General features: G+C 41.1%; 1 protein-coding gene across 6 annotated transcripts in view; it reads right to left on the bottom strand.

Moving 5' to 3' along the window:
* Positions 1 to 17,845, bottom strand: part of LOC136844983 (serine/arginine repetitive matrix protein 1-like) — a 75,416-nt gene continuing 57,571 nt past the window's right edge. For 3 of the 6 annotated variants that reach the window (XM_067114480.1, XM_067114479.1, XM_067114478.1), the window contains 2 exons: positions 16,520 to 16,668; positions 1 to 9,980 (listed from right to left, as the gene is read on the bottom strand). Coding sequence is in view for 2 of the 6 variants with exons in the window: in XM_067114479.1 (XP_066970580.1) it covers positions 9,906 to 9,980; positions 16,520 to 16,668 (224 nt within the window). In the remaining 4 variants the exon portion in view is untranslated. Of the gene's footprint in view, positions 9,981 to 13,658; positions 14,166 to 16,519; positions 16,669 to 17,845 lie in introns of those variants that run through there. The other 3 variants (XM_067114483.1, XM_067114484.1, XM_067114482.1) reach the window with 3 other exon arrangements.

Below are 17,845 nucleotides of genomic sequence, written 5' to 3'. Positions count from 1 at the left end.
TTATAAGGTGACAAATTTATTAAATTAGTTTGTATTTTTCATAACTAACAAAACTGAGGTCTTAACATAAGGATAAATCTTCTAGCACCAACTGGAATCCAGTAAAATCAATAACATTGTATATGCAAGGGACTAGTGGCATCTGTCCTCAGTCATGAGTCAAGTGGGACCTTAAATGTTAAGACCTCAGGTTTGTTAGTTATGAAAAATTAAAATTAATTTAATAAATTTGTCATCTGTTCATATACGAAACAAACCTTCAGTCTTAACATTAGGATTAACTTACTCTTGGTGGGAGGTAAGTAAATTAACCGACTGGAGGTTTGCCACACCTGGTCATTCTTTTGAATAAAAGAATTCTAAGAAATATGACCTTTACATATATACTAAATCTTGGGTTCAGACTTCTGGGTTTCAATACAATGTCACAGTTCAATGCATATAAGGAAGACAAGAAGCTATCTGTTCTAATAACAAACCAATGAAGCCACTTAAGTAGGTTTGTTATCATTCCTTTCTCTCCTTGCTAAAGAGAGGAATGCACCACTACTCAAAGATATCTTAACATTAAAGATCACTCTAATATATGATTGATTGATTGATTTATAGATTTTAGGTATACATGCCAAGCACTGGGGCAACTAAGGCCATTCAGTGCTGAAACAGAAATTGACAGTAAAAGTTTGAAAGGTGTAACTGGGGGAAAACCTAGCACTTGTACTATGAATCAATTGTTAGGAGACGGTGGACAGTAAGATGGAAGAAAGAGAATATGAACAGAGGTACAGTAAAAGGAATGAAAGCAGTTGCAGCTAGGGGATGAAGGGACGCTGCAAAGACCCTTAAGTAATGCCTATATTGCACTGCACTAGCCCCCCTACAGGGACTAACATTATGGCCACTGCACTCACCTGTATCATGCCAGTTCCAGCTCATAATGGAACCCTCTTCTTACCACCTGCAGAAGAAAGAAAGAAGAAAATAAGAGACCAGTCATCCCGTTCATTTCACTTTCATACCATCATCTTAGACAAGGTACAAACTGACCCGCCAGGGCACTGGATGAGCTACACAGCTTGTTGAGCAGCCACCACTGGACCCAAGGAAAAAGTGTCCAAGGACCCATGGGCAACGTCCTTCCAGTAGAAGGAAGTGAAAGTGGTTTAGGCGGTGCCACGAACCAGCTTTCAAAATTCTATGAACAGACATATTCCTCTTAAATGTCAATGAGGAGCTTAGACCTCTAATGTTGTGTGCTCTTGCATGTGCGACATTGTCTGAAGCTCCTGATGCAGATGACTAGGCATTCTGATCATTTCTTGTAGCCAAAATGTGTTCTTGGACACTTCTTTCTTGACCCCGCCTGTGCTTAAAAAAAAAAAAAAAAAAAAAAAAAAGAGAGAGAGAGAGAGAGAGAGAGAGAGAGAGAGAGAGAGAGAGAGAGAGAGAGTCTGTGACAATCCGGTCTGAGATGTCGAGTCCTTTTTAGATAAGCACGCACCGTCCTGACAGGACACAACATTTCTTCAGGGTCATATCAACAAAGTCTCCCAAAGAAGGTATAGAAAAGGAGACAAATCTTTCATCATGAACTGAAGGATTTTGAGTCTTCGCAACGAATTCAGGAATAAATTCAAAAGCCAAAGACTTCCAATCCCTGGTGTGTTTGATGATGTAAGACAGACCATGCAGTTTGCCTACCCTTTTTGACAATGCTAGGGCCAGCAAGAAAACCACCTTAAGGGTCAAGTTTCTATCTGCAGCCTGTCGCAACGGTTCATAGGGGGCTCGGGTAAGACTAGTCAAAACCAAAGTCAAATCCCAACTAGGAGATTAGCTCCTCTTAATCAGCATAGATATTTCCCAAGATGTAGATATATCTACGTCTTTCATATGCAGAACTAGAGCTAAAACAGCCCTATAGCCCTTTACAGCAGACACACAAAAATGTTTTTCTGCTCTGAGAAAGACGAAAATCAGGTACTTGTTGAATAGAAGATCCAAGTGGAGAATAACCCAGTCTACAATACCAATCACAGTAGACAGACCATGTCCTGGGTAAACAGAAGTTGAAGACTTCCTGATATATCCTAACATCTAAGATGCTGTTCTTCAAGAAATGCCTCTCTCTTGCAGGAGATACTTGATAGCCTCCACCTGTGAAGAGATAGGGACTGTACCAACTGATGATACCTCTCCACATGAGGTTGACGAAGTAGTTTGTGCCAAGGAGGTACTTCGCTCAGAACCTCTGACAGCAGAGGCAGCAGGTCTGTAAACCATTCTGCCTGCAGCCACAGAGGAGCTACCAACATCATTTTGAGATTCTGGGACCTCATCGCTTTGTTCAGGACCTGATGGATCAGACAAAATGGAGGGGAAGCATACACATCCAAATTGTCCCACAGATGTTGTAGGGTGTCCTCCGCCACTGTGGCCATGTCCAGTAGTACTGAGCAATACACTTACAGTTTTGTGGTGTACCTTGTCAAGAAGAGATCTATCACTGGTCTTCCCAACAAAGGAAACAGCCTGTCTGCCACCTCCTGATGCAGCGACTTTGTTCCCAGAATCTGTTCTTGAGAGTAGCTTGTCTGCTACCACGTTCCTTTTTCCTGGAAAGTATCTGGCCCTGATCTCCACTGAAAAGTCCACAGCCCATTGATGCAGTTGGACTGTCATAATGTGCAGCTGTCAAGAAACTAGGCGCCCCCGTTTGTTTACATATACCACTACCGTAGTGTTGTCCATCATCAAAACTACGGAGTGACCCATTACCCTCTCCTGAAACTCCTGAAGCACTAGGAATGCTGCCTTCAGCTCCAACACATTAATGTGGAGTTGTTTGTCCAGTTGACTCCATTCTCCCAAAATTAGCAGGTCCTCCAGATGAGCAACCCAACCTTTGGCCAATGCATCCGAGAACAACAGAAAATCCGGAGAGGTTATATGGAGAGACACTCCTACTGTCAGATTGTTGTTGTCCAACCACCACAGCAGGCCTTTCCTCACCTTGTAGACAAAGGAACTTTCATGTGAGGGTGATCCGTTGCTGGAGACCAAAACTCCTTCAGTCTCCATTGTAACAACCGCAAATGTGAAGAACTAATTTCTTTACACAAGTTAGCAGGCCCAGAACTACTTGCCACTGCTCTGGCTGGTTGTTTTCCTCGACAGAAAGGACATAACCACATTCTTGGGCTTCTCTATTCTCTGTTCGGATGGAAAAACTCTTGCCTGTGCTACGTCTATAATCATACCCAGATACAAAATCCTTTGACTGGGGACTAGATTCGATTTCTCCCAATTTATCAAAATGTCTAGGATGTGACAAAATTGAAGCAGCTGATCTCTATCCGGAAGTAACTTCTCCCAGGATTTTGCCAGGAACAGCCAGTTGTCTAGGTATCTTATCAGTCTGATCCCTTGGGCATGAGCCCATGTCGACACCAGCGTGAACACTCTTGTGAACACTTCAGATGTCTGGCCAAAACACAGCACCTTGAACTGAAACACCTGCTCTGCAAGACTGAACTGAAGAAATTTCCATGATGACTGATGGATTGGGATCAGGAAGCGCACATCCTTTTTAAGTCTATGGTCAGCATAAAGTCTCCTTCTCTGACTGCTGCCAGGACTGTTCTCGGAGACTCCAATTTGAACCTCGTCTTCTTGACAAAAAGGTTCAGTGTTGACAGGTCTATTACTGTCCTCCAATTGCCACTGGCCTTTGGTACTAGGAAGATCCAGCTATAGAACCCCACTGAAGGAAGCATTACTTTTTCTACTGCTCCCTTCGCCATCATTTTCTTCACTTCTCCTTGCAGAACGAGATGTTTCTGCGATCCAGGATCGTAACAAAGGTGCTTTAGAGGGCAACCTGAAAGAAGTGGAGTGAAGTCAAACGTACGTAAATAACCTATCCTTAGGACATCTACTACCCATGGCTCCGCCCTGAATCTCTGCCATATAGCCCAATGGCTCGCCAGGCATCCCCCCACTGGTGGCACTAAGTGGGGAGAGGTGTCCACTCTACCATCTCGCACCACTCCCTCTGCCCCTATTTCCCCTTCCTCACGCAGGTTCTCTGAAAGGGACGCTGTTGAGACAGTTTCTTCACTGAAGGAGTTGGTTGAGTATATTCAGGGGCAGAAGTAGATCTTACCAGCTTCTTTTGTGGATCTGTTGAGGCTGCCTTGCAACATTAGACTGACTCACAGACTTACTAACAGCTTGTTGTACTATCCTGTCGTTAGTATCCGTATGACGTCTATCAATGGCAGCTTCCAACCTATCCTTAGATAACAACAAATGAGACTCCAAAATATCCCCATTCCAGAGTGACAACAAAAGAGCCTACAACCACAAAATGGCTTATCTAGGCTAGAGCTGCATCTCTTCTCATTAAAATATTAGCTCATATGTTGGCACTCAGATTAGTCAAATGTGAAACAGCCTTAGAACCAGATGGAAGTAATCTGATGAAGGCTGTCTCATATACTGAATTCCTTGCTGAGTCAGAAGAGGCAATCTTAGCTACAGCTGTTGACCATAAATCTAACCAAGATGCTGTCTGAAAGATAGAAGAGGCCGTCAACTCCAATGCAATGGCTTCTTGACACATGAGGGAAGGAGATTCCATTCTGACTCAATCCAACGTCAGACCTGGTCTCAAATGAACGATGTCTGGGTTGATCTGTCTACCCAAAAGAGGAATAACAGGAGTCATATAATATCTCCTATGTTGAGTTAGAGGGGGAGGGAGCAACTTGGACAATCTATTTGAATGTAAAGAGTTATTGCAACTCAAAATCTGAGAGTTCACATGCTGCAGTACTTATTCCACATGACTAGAGCACAGCAATTCAAATGAGGTCTTAATATCTTAATTAGGTCCTGAAAGTGCTTCAATTCCAGTAGGAGCGATCGCCGAAGGAGTTCCAGTCCTCTTTGAAAGATTATTAAACCGTGCACCAGGAGCTAGACGCGTTAGCCTCAGTTCCACTACCTTCTGCTGCAGTGCTCCCTTTGAGGGCACGTTTGGTCCTTTACTTATATGGGGACTCAGAAGTGGTTCCTCCAGACCGTTGTGCTGACGGATCAGTGCAATGACCTCCACAAATGCCCCCTGCATTTCCGGAGTATCCGGATCTCTGGAAGAGGACCTTCCGAGAGACAGTCATCCAGAAAGGCCCCTCCCGTAGGAGAGCCCGAGACAGACCCCGTCTCTCTGCCCCGTACGACAGAGGCATACGACCTCTCACTCAGTTGGAGTGAGGAAGGACCGGACGGCCCTGATGTTGATTGCACAAGGGCCTCAGCCCCAGCAATCCTACCGACCCCGTTTCCTCCCAGAGAATCCCGAGGGAGTTGAGGAGGCAGGAGAGGCAGAGCGAACACTACCGTCACGTCCACTGGTATAACCAGTGGAAGCCACGGAACCCTCATGATCTCCAACCTGCAGTGGAGCGTCGCGAGAGGGCCTAGATGGACTTACTCGTCGGGGCGAGCGACCGTCTTGATGATCAGGGGATGGCCTCCTCACAGCCGATCCACACTCTGACGCTGGACGATCCTCCACACTGGAGCATGTAGAGGAGACCAACGCAGGGGCACGGACTGCCGACTGGAGACGGCCGTCCCTACCGTTCGGGCGTGTTCCAGCCTTCTTCATGCCAAAGCAGATGAAGAAGGCTGCGAGGACCCCTTCTTGGTTCCTCCCGACGTCTTCGGAGCCAAGATGTCCTTGGGCACCTTCTTCGACGATCCTTTGTCCAACTTGGGCAAGGATGACGGTTTAGGCGGAGGAGAACCCTGAAGGCTCTTCACCTTCTCCTCTTCCATGCTCGAGCTCGCTACAGGAGAGGAGCGGCTCGATTCTGCATGGTCTCCTGTAGGCGACCGTGCCTTTGGCGACACTCGCTTACGAGGTGCCGAAACGGAACCAGTTTGAGAGGACGAAGCCCCCGAACCATCTGAGAAGGGTACTGAGGTAACCTCCCCAGCGAGAGACGAAGCGGTCTTCCCCCGAAGGGAGGGCTGCACCCCTTAGAAGAGCGAGTCTTCTTAGGGAGGGGGAGGATCCACCCTCCCTTTCTTAGACCAACTGGACTTAGAAGAGGGGGTGAAGAGGCAAATGAAGATGAAGACGAGAACGACGACGACGAGAATGGTGTGGAAGACGAAGACGGGGATGGCTGGCGTGCTCGCTTCTTCTTCTTCTTCTTCTTAATCAGCAATAACACAACATCCTCCAGCTTACCGAAGACAGACCAGGGGTTGATGGGGGTGGGGGCAGCAACAGCAGATGGCACAAGAGTCCGAGAACCGGCAGGAGACTCATGCCGTGAACATAATAGTGGTGGTAGGCACAACTGGGGCGGACCCAGGTAACGTTGGATGGAACGTCTGGATAACAGGCACGGGCAACAGTGGAAGCGTGGTGGGAGGCGTGGGAGTGTAGCCAGGCGGGGGCGGGGTGACTGAGGAGACTGGCCCGGCTACCGTCGACACTGGGACGGCTGGAGTCGGAACCAACCGCACCATATGCATGGTGTGTTCCTACCGTGGTCATCACGCTCCCCGGCAGCGCAGCGGTGACAGTAGCGGTTGTGAGAGTGTCCACCGTGTGGGTAGTGGTTGGAAGGAGCAGTATTCCCGCCTGCGCAGCAATGTTGATGAGCACGAGGAGCAAAGGTAGATCAGGGCTGCTAACCATCCTGAGCGATTCCCACGCCTGACTCAAACCCAGTACAGATGCCAACCCTGTGGGAGACAAAGGCGGGTAGGCGCCCCGCCCCCCACAAAAAAAAAAAAAAAAAAAAAACACACACACACACACAGGGATCAGCAACTCTGGGTGAGGGGGAGAACTGAGAGGAGTGTAGGCTAGGTCCACAGATCTCGCCTCCTCTGTGACTGCATATGCAGACTTGGGACAGCGAGATAGACTCAGCACTGTGAACTGGCAGCAAGGGAAGGCTTTCGGGGCTCAGATACGATTGCGAAGGATTAGCAACCATTGGAGTCAAAGGTGCCAAAGACAGCACCTCCGACGCCTTAGTCTCCTTATGCTTGTATCTAGGCCTCCGAGAATACCTATCCCACTGCTCGGGGGACCAAAGCCGACACTCATCGCAAGGTTTATCAACAGTACAATCAGGAGGGTCCTTGCTCCCTTACCTATATTTTAAGCAAAGGGAGTGGGGATCCGAATCTGCATTACAGCGGAAGGCGCCACATTTTCTATCCTTACCAGGACATACCCGGCACACAGGCTTATCCAAATCATGGGTTTGTAATAGTTCATCCATAATTACAAACACACACAGCTATACTGAAGTAACAAAGAAAAAACAGGAACAAACACACCGTGAAAAAGGTGAAGCTTTAGCATCCAGGGAGGTACGAGCAGAGAACAGGAAAACACATCCGCATCAAACGAGGCCGGAAAGTAAAGTGAATGTGTGACGCCGGGAGGGTAGTAGCATGGGTTCCCCACTGCCACCTCCCAACTACCCGGCCGGTAGTTATACCACCGCACTGCCTTCTTAAGTCTTTAGCGGCCAGTTCAGCTTCGCCAAAAGTAAGCCCATATAAGTAAAGGACCAAGGGTTTGTATTTGTGTAGGAACAACTGACAAATCAGATCTACAACCTATTCATAAGAGGAAAGAAACTCCTGATTATCCACATCCTCTGCTTCATAATTACGTTGTCACCAGAAGAGGAAGGCACAGAAATATCACTTACACTCGCTCTCAAAGCCGAAGCATGTCTGTCTTCTCTTGGCCTAGTTGCGTCATGTTGACATCCGAGGGAAGACGACGGGTGAATACTTTCTCTGTTCCTCGACTGTGAACACGAACGTCTCTGCTCCCTCACATCCGACTTTTACAGCCAACACGTACTGGGGCACTTCCCTGGGAGATCTGGACCTTGAACTCCTGATCAATGGCCACAACACAACTCCACTGTCCAACAGCTGAGTAGACAAACATCTGCTGACATCTATAAAGTACATGAATCCCCTGCCTCCAGTACACTAGATCTCTTGGTTGAAGCACTGTCATCTTTCCTCCTAACTTTGATCGGTTGTACCAGAGACACAGGAACTTCATCACAAATATTATCCACCCATTGAAACACCAAGGACGACCTTCGAACATTTTTCAAAGACACTCCCGCTACGTCTGTGCCCATTCCTAAGACTGAAACTCATGAATCTTTCAGTCCTTCATCCATAGACTTCCTAGGCCTAAACCGATGAATCTTTCAGTTCTTCGTCTGCAGACTTCCTAGGCTGAATGACTAAGAAAGAAACACGACCACCAACCTCTGAGACAGCGCCCACAGCCATATCTTGAACTTCCGTATACACAGGGATGTGGCAATCCCAGCTCGAAGAAGAAAATATCCTTCCTTTCTTGGCACGAGGATCAGCCACAAAGTCCCTGATTCTCCAACGCTTAACTGGAGCACACATACGTACAACGGATGAATCCGACAAAGCTGTTGATGAGGCAGAAGAAGAAGACGATGATGACTTATGTCTTTTATCCTTGCATGCTTTTTAACTTCTCCTCTGACACTCTTAATTTTTCCATCACAATTCTTGCTACCAAATCTGTCAATATACAATTCGATGTCATCCCAGAAGACGTAGTAGTTTTTGTTGACACGAGAAGGGTAGGATTTGACGTCACCACAGCCACCATGTTAGAAGGTGATGTCACTGATAGACCTGGCTGTGATGTCACGACTTTGTAATGAAACACGTGAAGAGTCTGTTGGTACCACTGCAGGCAATAGCAAGGGAGCCCCAAAATGATGCAAAATTGGTGCCATATGCATTCCAGAGGATGTTGTCATGCTTGAGTCCATATAGTGGAGGCCTGGGGGGTAAGGGAGCCCCACAGTATGAGGGACTGGAGGGTAGCTGAAAGCCATGTAGTGACAACAGTCCCTCTAAGGTTGGTACTCCTGATAGGCCTACAGAGGACCACATGCCTGCCATCCTCTGAGCATCTGGAGCTGGAAAATGAGACAAAGAAGATGCCCCCCCACCAAGGGAAAGTAGAGTAATAATTATGCATAAAATTACCCAAAACTCCTCCCAACGCATCCCCCGATGAATCGATGGACAAACAGGAAGTGCCATGGGAAACTTTTATTGCAGGAGGTGAAACAACTGGAACAGGCCTCTCTAAGGAAGGGACAGCATCACGAGGAGACTTAACAAAGGAAGCTTAAAATGAATCCACATCAATCCAAGATGGAGTCGTCTCCTTCCTCTTGTACTGACCGTTCCCATAAAACCTCTTCAACTATTCCACTGACCAATCATGATAAACAGAACATGGATTAGTTGCATTACATACGTTCTCTCTGCACCTACTACAGGGATGACGATCCGTATTCACTGATGTTAGGAAACAAGAACAAGGAAAGCCACCAACACCCGGGGATTTCCTTCGCTTCTTGCGTGATCCAGGAGATACACTCGCAGGAGGGTTAAGAGGATCCATAATCCAAGCACACGTCCACAAAAAGCCAAGATTCACGCGCTGAAACACAGAAAGAAGACAAATACAGGCAAACCAAACTGGCTTTAGAGAGGAGAGAAAGAACAACACATCCTCTCTCAAAGGTGGTAAAAGAGTAACTGGTGAACTCACGGAGTACTGCTTGGGATGTGAGTGGTCCCACTTGACTTGTGACTGAGGACACATGCCACTAGTCCCTTGCATTATAATTTTATTGATTTACCGGATTCCAGCTAGCACTAGATTTATCCTAATGTTAAGACCGAAGGTTTGGTTTGTATATGAACAATAATTAATTTTAATTAATTTACAAATCCACTAACTAAAAGTTTCACTTAGATTCTTCACAACAAAAACAACTTTACTGTCTGTTTAATTCCCTCTGCCAGGTGGGTACATACCACTTCGTTACATACCCAATGACTTTTTCAATTTTCTGAAAATAAGAAAAGATTTATTATTAGTTATGAAGTACTAACTGTCAGCTGTCTATTCTATAATCAAACACAGCATTACAAACTTTCAAAATTACAAAATTGCTGGGCCCCAACAACTTTAAAACTTTGAAGAAACTCTGATAAATGCATAGTTGTTTAATGCTACTATAGCTTAACATATGGGTTAGTCTAAATTTATTAAGTAATTTAACCATGCCCTAAGAGTTTGTTTCAAAAATAAAAACTATCTTATCTCTTAAATACAACTAAAACTGATAACTGGATAGTGTGAGTGCTGGAGATTCTCATGAAATTCTCTCCATGGACTTTGTCATGACGTTGACACTTGCAGTTGGGTAAAAGACAACCAGCCACATACAGAAATGTTGTACTGTACTGTACTGTATTATTAATTGTTAATTGTACTAGCTATATTCATAAAGCTAAGAGGAGTCTGTTTTTCACTGAGGATGACAGATGAGGTCTGACTAACTAAAAACTGAAGGGGTTAATTACATGAAGGTTGAGTTTTACATCCAATTACATAGACAACCTATTTGTGTGTACAACAAATCATTCTCTGATCTTTTCATGCCCTTGATTTTTTTTTCAAATATCAAAAAAGCAAATGGTGGCCATGGCCCCCCCCCCCCAAAAGGATGGAATTTACAGCAATCCTTCCAAGCCAAAAAGGGCACACAGCACATACTGTACTCAAACTGATAAAGTGAAGACGAGATCTGGTGAAAGGTGGCTGTTTTCATCATCACTGTCTCTACAGTAAATTCACTGACACCACAGATATCATACTTTCTTCGATTCATCACAACTTTGAAGACAGGCACATCAAGAACCAAAATTTGGGGTTTGGGCGAATGTTGACAGTGTCCAAGAAATTAATAATAATTTTTATATGTTGTTATATTCACTAATCTTTCATTTTCTCACACTACCGTTTTCATTTTTTATTGCACACTAATTTTCTTACAATAAACTTATGAAATAATTTTTTTGTGAAAGAACAAGGCAAATAAAATGTTTATCACCTTTAAACAGCTGTCTTATTAGTTTTTAAGCACTGCTATATGGCAGTAGCATACCTAAGGTGAGCAGATTATTTGCGTGTAGGTATCATGTTACATATTATGTCCAACATTAGCACTGTACAGAATCTATAGTGCTGTAAATGAAATACCCATATTTAAATGAGTTTCAATATAAAGTAAGGGACATTTGTAGAATAACAGAATGAATTGTTTACGTACCTGGGGAAGTAGGAAACAGTTTTTAGTAAGGAATGCTAGAAGTATTATCAAAATTTGCTAAATAAAGGGTTTTTAAACAGTACTGTATACACATTTACTTTCCAGTACGTTGGCAAGCAGAAGTAATGTGTACTACTGTGCACAACAGTAATTTTTATGACAGAAAACTAAGCTTTGGGTGCCCAGAACTACTGTACATAAAGGGTAAATCCGAGTAATTTTCTGTACTGAAGTCTAAGCATCCTGAGAATCTGCATTTTTGCTCATTGGGAGCCTCCTTGGAACCTGATACCTGCTGATACAAGAAGCCTACTGTATAAGTAGACAAATACTTATTTAAATAGATAACTACCTTAATTATCATAACCTTTACTATGCAGGTAGTCCAAGGTTTATGCCGGGGGGGTTCCGTTCCCATAGGTGCACTGTAACCCAAAAGTGCTGTTAACCTGAACATTATAATAATAATGGGAATAAATGATGCTTACGGCACCATAAAACTGGGTTACGGCGCTGTAACTTGGTTTTACAGCACCATAAGATCAGGTTAACAGTGCTGTGAGCCAAGTGCCATAGAGTAAGAACGCCATAACCCGGGGACTGCCTGTATTTATTTATAAAGGTACATCATGTATCCTGAAAACTTGCTTTAGTAGTGGATATGACAGAGGTAGGTAATCATGTAGATACATCAATACTGTTATTTATTTGTATAAAGCATTTTATATAAGTAATAATATTTGTGTCATACAGTAATTTTTTATAACAGTTCTCATAACAGTTGAGGTCTGCAGCTTGCTATGTACCCTGTGGGTATTAAAAGTGAACTCAATGATAAACTGTCCAAGGAATGTATAAGTATATAAGCACTTCTCAGGTATTCATGCTATCCACTATTGACTTCACTTTTGCTTCTGTGCCACTTAATTTTTCTACAATTGTCATATGACTGCTACAAACAACGCTGTATGAAACTTACTAGCTGCATGTGATGTATGAACTATTTATCATTTTGCACAATTAAAAATTAATTTTCAAGTACTACCTGGTCAATCCCAGGTCTACATACTCTGTACATTAATTTTTATTTGCACAAAACCATCACTAATGCATACATTGTACGCAAATTTTAAGCTTTAACACAAACTGTTTGTAATTTTCATATAAAAATTGTAAAAAAAAAAAAAAAAAAAAAAAAAAAAAAATGAGAAAGGAAAAGTGGGATCAATGATGCACGACAAAAATGTAGAAAAGGTTTGCCTATATTTATAAATTCTTTGTACCATCTATCAATGGGTTCACTTTTAATACCCACAGGGTACATGGCAAGCTTCAGTCCTCAACTGCATATAGTACATTTAATGAAAAATTATTACATTAATATAAACACATAAAATAAATACTATTAAAGTAAATAAAGTTAATTTTACGTACTTTACATGACTACCCCTATCATATTCACTCCTTTAATAATTAAATATTTATATTTACATATACAAAGTGTACATAGCATATGGAGTACAGAAATATTTTTCAGATACTAGAAAACTTAAACAATCTAACTTAATGAAATTATATCTTGGGAATGTACACAACTTTAAATTTATTCATAAGTTTAAGTCACTGTGAGGGAAAGTTATTATCAATAACTTTATAAACTGTTGAAGAAGAAAACTTGCCTTTCATGACTGTTGTCACAACCACCACACGTAAAAGAATCAGACTGACAGTTCCTACCAATATATCAAAAGTGTACAAGCACAAACAGTCCCTCACTGGTTACATTTTAGTTATTCTATATCTCCCATCTTTAAGACTTCAGAAGTTATTTGTCTTTGTGAGTTTGACCTTTTAGTGATTCACTGGGCTACCCACAGGTCTTAGTCCTACAACTTCCTTATCTGCTGCTCTTCTGATCAACTGTTACCCACCATCCCTTCTCATCTCATGCTTTACTGCAAACATGAAGACTAAATGCAAAACTTTGATTCAAAATATCATATTAGGTGGTGCTTCATTTGACCATCATGCCTTTTTCAGCTTTAACTTCTACAAACTTCCTGGTCACTCTTTGTCTCTCAGGCTTTCATACAAACTCCAGGATACAACTTTAACATCTCCCAGACCTCATTCAAAAAAAAGTTTGCAATACAGTTCCTGGTCTAAGGATTTAGCAGACCATACATTGAGAAGCACAAACAATAGGAATTAAACCAAAAACATAAGAGCCTTTAGCTACTGTTTACACCAATGATTGGGCTGTGTTACTTATCTAAACTTACTGAAATGTTACTCTAACCAGAAAATAAATCATAAGAAAATCTATCTGTTAATTACAAGACTAACAATAAAAAGTATTTTCTGTACTTAAAAAAAAACTGGTACAAATGAAATTAAGATTAAAAGGCATAATGACTTGCATAGTTTAATAACACCAATATACAGATGGACACCTCCACCTGATAAAAGGTCAGGCAGAAAGAGTGCAAGACAAAAGTTGAGAGGTAGAAATCATTTCATATCTCAAAATGGGATACCTGCCATAAAAACATAAATGATCATGTACTACCATCATACCTAGAGCTGATATACTAAATAACATCAGATTTAAATAAATATATGGAGAAAATCTTAAAACCTAACAAATTCTCAACCATAAAAAAATATTTCCTTATAATCTTATGCAAAATTTAACTCAAGGTCTGAACTTACCCTTAATAATCAAAACCTTTAACAAATGAAGAACTGAAGATTTAGTATTTTCATAATCAAATATAGACACTTACCAGAAAGTGTCTACTTCTCCATAATTAATGCTAAACTTAAAATCTACCTGAGAGACCTTCCAGTTATGTATTTTCATTTATAGCACTAGTGGAATGTAAAATGTTAAAACTTCTCAAAGAACTCAATCAATATCTGAAAGTAAGAGAAAATATAGGATTACTAGTTATTCAGCGCTACTGAAAAACTTCATGATCTTATATAAAATAAATTTCAACTCACGTAGTGCTGGTTCTGATGTAAATGGTCTAACAACCCTTAGGGTAGTAAGGTTAAAGCATAAACAGCAAAAAGTCCAATATTCTGGCACCCTATAGTCCTGAAAAACAGCTGGTACGGCACTTGGACCAAAAAGCCCCATTTTGGATTAAAGCTGCTAGTCTGGCATCTTTCATCCAACACAGTTTCAGTTTTGCACTACCAAATTACTTCATGATAACAGCTTCTCACTCAGCCTTATTTAGCCCAATAAAAAAAAAGTATTTTACAGGATGGATTACATTCCATTTTCCTGTTATCTGAAATTACTAGGCTCAGTATTGAGAAATACTTCATGATATGCAAAGTGCACATGCAAACTTTCTAGGCAATGAGATAAAAAGCTAAAATGTACTCTGTGTGTAAGCCTTTGTTGATAAAATGAGCCTTTTGATCTGCAGAAAATCATTTTTATATATGTGGAACTACTGTATACATATAAGCACACCAAAAATAATACCTACTGCATTTACAATGTGTGTGCATTTGTTTATAGATCTTGTCTGAGCTTGCTCTGTAATGCAATGAACCTACCATTAAGCAACCTGCAGCTAAACTAAAACAGACAACACTCATTCGCTCTTTCTGATGTCATACAGGAAACAAACAATACTAGAAATGTATCGTTCATTTTACAGAGATTGTTATGTCCAGTGGTGTGTACATGCATTATTATCAGTGCCTGTGTTGCTGGCAACAGCTGAATGCAGTAAATATTTGAAAAATAACTAAATGCTACACTGCATTACACTGGGTGTAATGAAAATTAAAAATATTTAAGATGCACGTCTTATAAATACGCTTGTTTGTACATATCCTGAGTGTCTGATAATGTAATACATATTGTGTCAATGCCATCTGAAGTCGTTTCAATGTACTGTATTCATAAAATCAATTTGCAACACATTAGTTGATGACTATGAATACTTTTGGGGGATTCCTCTCTCTCTCTCTCTCAAGATTGTTTTGTACAACAATATAACAACAATATAACTTCAGGAAAGAAGCAAAATTTTACTAAAAATATACTACACATTTTTGAAATCTTTATGCTCAGTGTGTGTGTGTGTGCATGTGTGGCACACCACTCAAAAGCAATATAGAAATATATTTGTCTAAAATTATAGCTACGAAATAAGTTTCTGTGACACCAATATGAGATGACAAGGAAACTGTCATTCAATGATAAAGCATTTACAGAACTTTATAAAAAGATTCTCATTAGAAAGATTCAAACACAAACTAAGAACAGTTGTTAGCCATAATACGCATTTGTGCATGCGTGCATGTCTGCTGACCATTTCTGAGCTTGCAGCATAAACTGGCTACAGTACCTGCTATGTGTATTTTATTCTATTCACAGTAATGTATATCCAGAACAACACTGTGCAATACTATTACTGCACTGTACATAAATTCTAACACCATACCTGCACAACATATGAAAAATTTCCTCAACTGGAATTCACCTCACATATGTTAATGCCAACTAGCAGTGGCCTTGAGAACTAATACAAATACAATACAACAGCTGTTTAAAGTAACACACATTTATTTTGCCTTAAGTCTTTCACAGAAAAATTATTTTTTAAGTTTATCATTAGCAAATCTGCGTACTACAATACAAATGACAACAATATAGAATCTGAAAAAGAAAGATCAGTGATGATAAGATACAAAAATTATTTATTAACAGTGTTAACACTTGCCTAAACCCAAATTCTTGGGTGTTGGTGCGCTTGTCTTCATGTTTATGATGAATCGATTAAATTATGTTATCTAGTGCAGATGAAACAGCTTGCAATGAATGACACTGTAGATAAATGATGATGATGAAGGCAAATTACGGTCATCTTCAGAAGTATTGTCATCCAAGCCTTGTTATGTTGCCAAAATATGAAAAGCAGATGTTTTTGTTTTACTGTGGTCCTGGATAATTGGAAAGATAAACTAAGTTAGGGTTTATTACATGTCCAGCAACATTGGGGAGTCCCCTACTTTATGCTGGTTGATGCTGAAATGAGAGAGCAACCACTGCCACCTTGGAGGTGGCTGCCTGAGCGTATCTGGGAATTGGAGGTGGCTGCCTGCGTGTATCTGGGAATTGAACTGATGCACACTGAAGGCTATCACAAAATGGTGGGTCTGAAACAACTATGTAGGATATCCTATTGGATAAAGTATCTATGCCAACATGCATCAATGTAGCATATAAAAGACTTAAGACATACCGCTTTTTGATGCTCCAACATCCTCATCTTTTCTGGACTCTTACTTGTCCTGTCTTCCATTTTTAATATGACACCACGTATAGCAAGGGCATAGGTATTCATAAGGTCTATTGCCGCTTTTGCTTCTAATGGGGTTCTCAAAGTGTCGGCTGAATTAAAAGAAAAGTATTATATGCGTCAAGTCTCCATAAACTACTTATGATTAGTAAACATATTCATAACATTAAATCCCTAATACAGTACTGTATTATAACTCTTGTGATGACTATCTAGAACTAAAGAAAATATTCATATATACAACACTGAGATACAAAGATAATAAATCTATATTCAGGAATACAGTACTGTACTCTCAGCTTGAAAACTAAATTTTAAATCACAAAAATTATCTTGCTCAGCAACACTTGAAAGACATTACTTAAACCATCAGCAATATATCAAAATAATCCTTCCTACCCATTCTTGTTTCATAGACACAAACCAATGCTTGGCAAATGCTTTATTTAAGGTTTATACTTGAGAATACATACTGACACTATCATATGCATACTTGGGTAACTGACTGATAGTATTATCCCCCCATCATGAAAACTAGAAGTAACTGTCATGGAGACATATGAAATCCACAATTAACTAGCAAGTTAGGAAGGCAAGTGAAGTAGTGGTATTTATCTAAAAAAAAAAAAAAAAAAAAAAATTTTACACAATTTTATATTTGAATGCAGTCACAAATTCTTACTTTACAAAAACCAGATGGCTAGGAAAATTCAGATGGAATTCTTGCTTTACAAAAACCAGATGGCTAGGAAAATTCAGATGGAAATCATTCACCTTTCTGGTAAATCATTAGGTTGGTAAACGGTAATTCAAATGCTTTAGTTGGAGCTATGGCTGCTATTAAAGATGTATTCACCCACAAGTGTTTCATTCACCAACAGCTAACTTGTGAAGGCTAGACGCTAGTAAAGGTAAAGAATGTAAAAACACCCCATTCCCACAGCCAACATAAACTAGCCAAGCTACCAGCATTCCCACGCTTACCGGTAACCAACGAAATCCTGAATGCCCTAAAATAAATATGGAATGTGATGGCCTGCTATGGTTATGTGAGGTTGCCTGAGAAGTCACAAGTCCTCAAGTCAACACAGAACAGACACCAAAAGAGTGAGCTTGGGAAGGACAGCAAGTCTATCTTTGGCATACTGGGTGGAAAAGAGTTAATCCAATCCTCCTGAGATTACAAGCAGAAACGCTCAAAAAATATGTAAACAGGCATCCACTCGTAAGCCAATAAAACAATTTAGTACCCAGGATGCAAAAGAACTT

The sequence above is a fragment of the Macrobrachium rosenbergii genome, chromosome 13 (genome assembly GCF_040412425.1).
Source record: "Macrobrachium rosenbergii isolate ZJJX-2024 chromosome 13, ASM4041242v1, whole genome shotgun sequence".
Classification (NCBI taxonomy): Eukaryota; Metazoa; Arthropoda; class Malacostraca; order Decapoda; family Palaemonidae; genus Macrobrachium; species Macrobrachium rosenbergii.
Note: the sequence above shows the minus strand (reverse complement) of the source record. Positions and strands in the feature narration are given on the sequence as shown.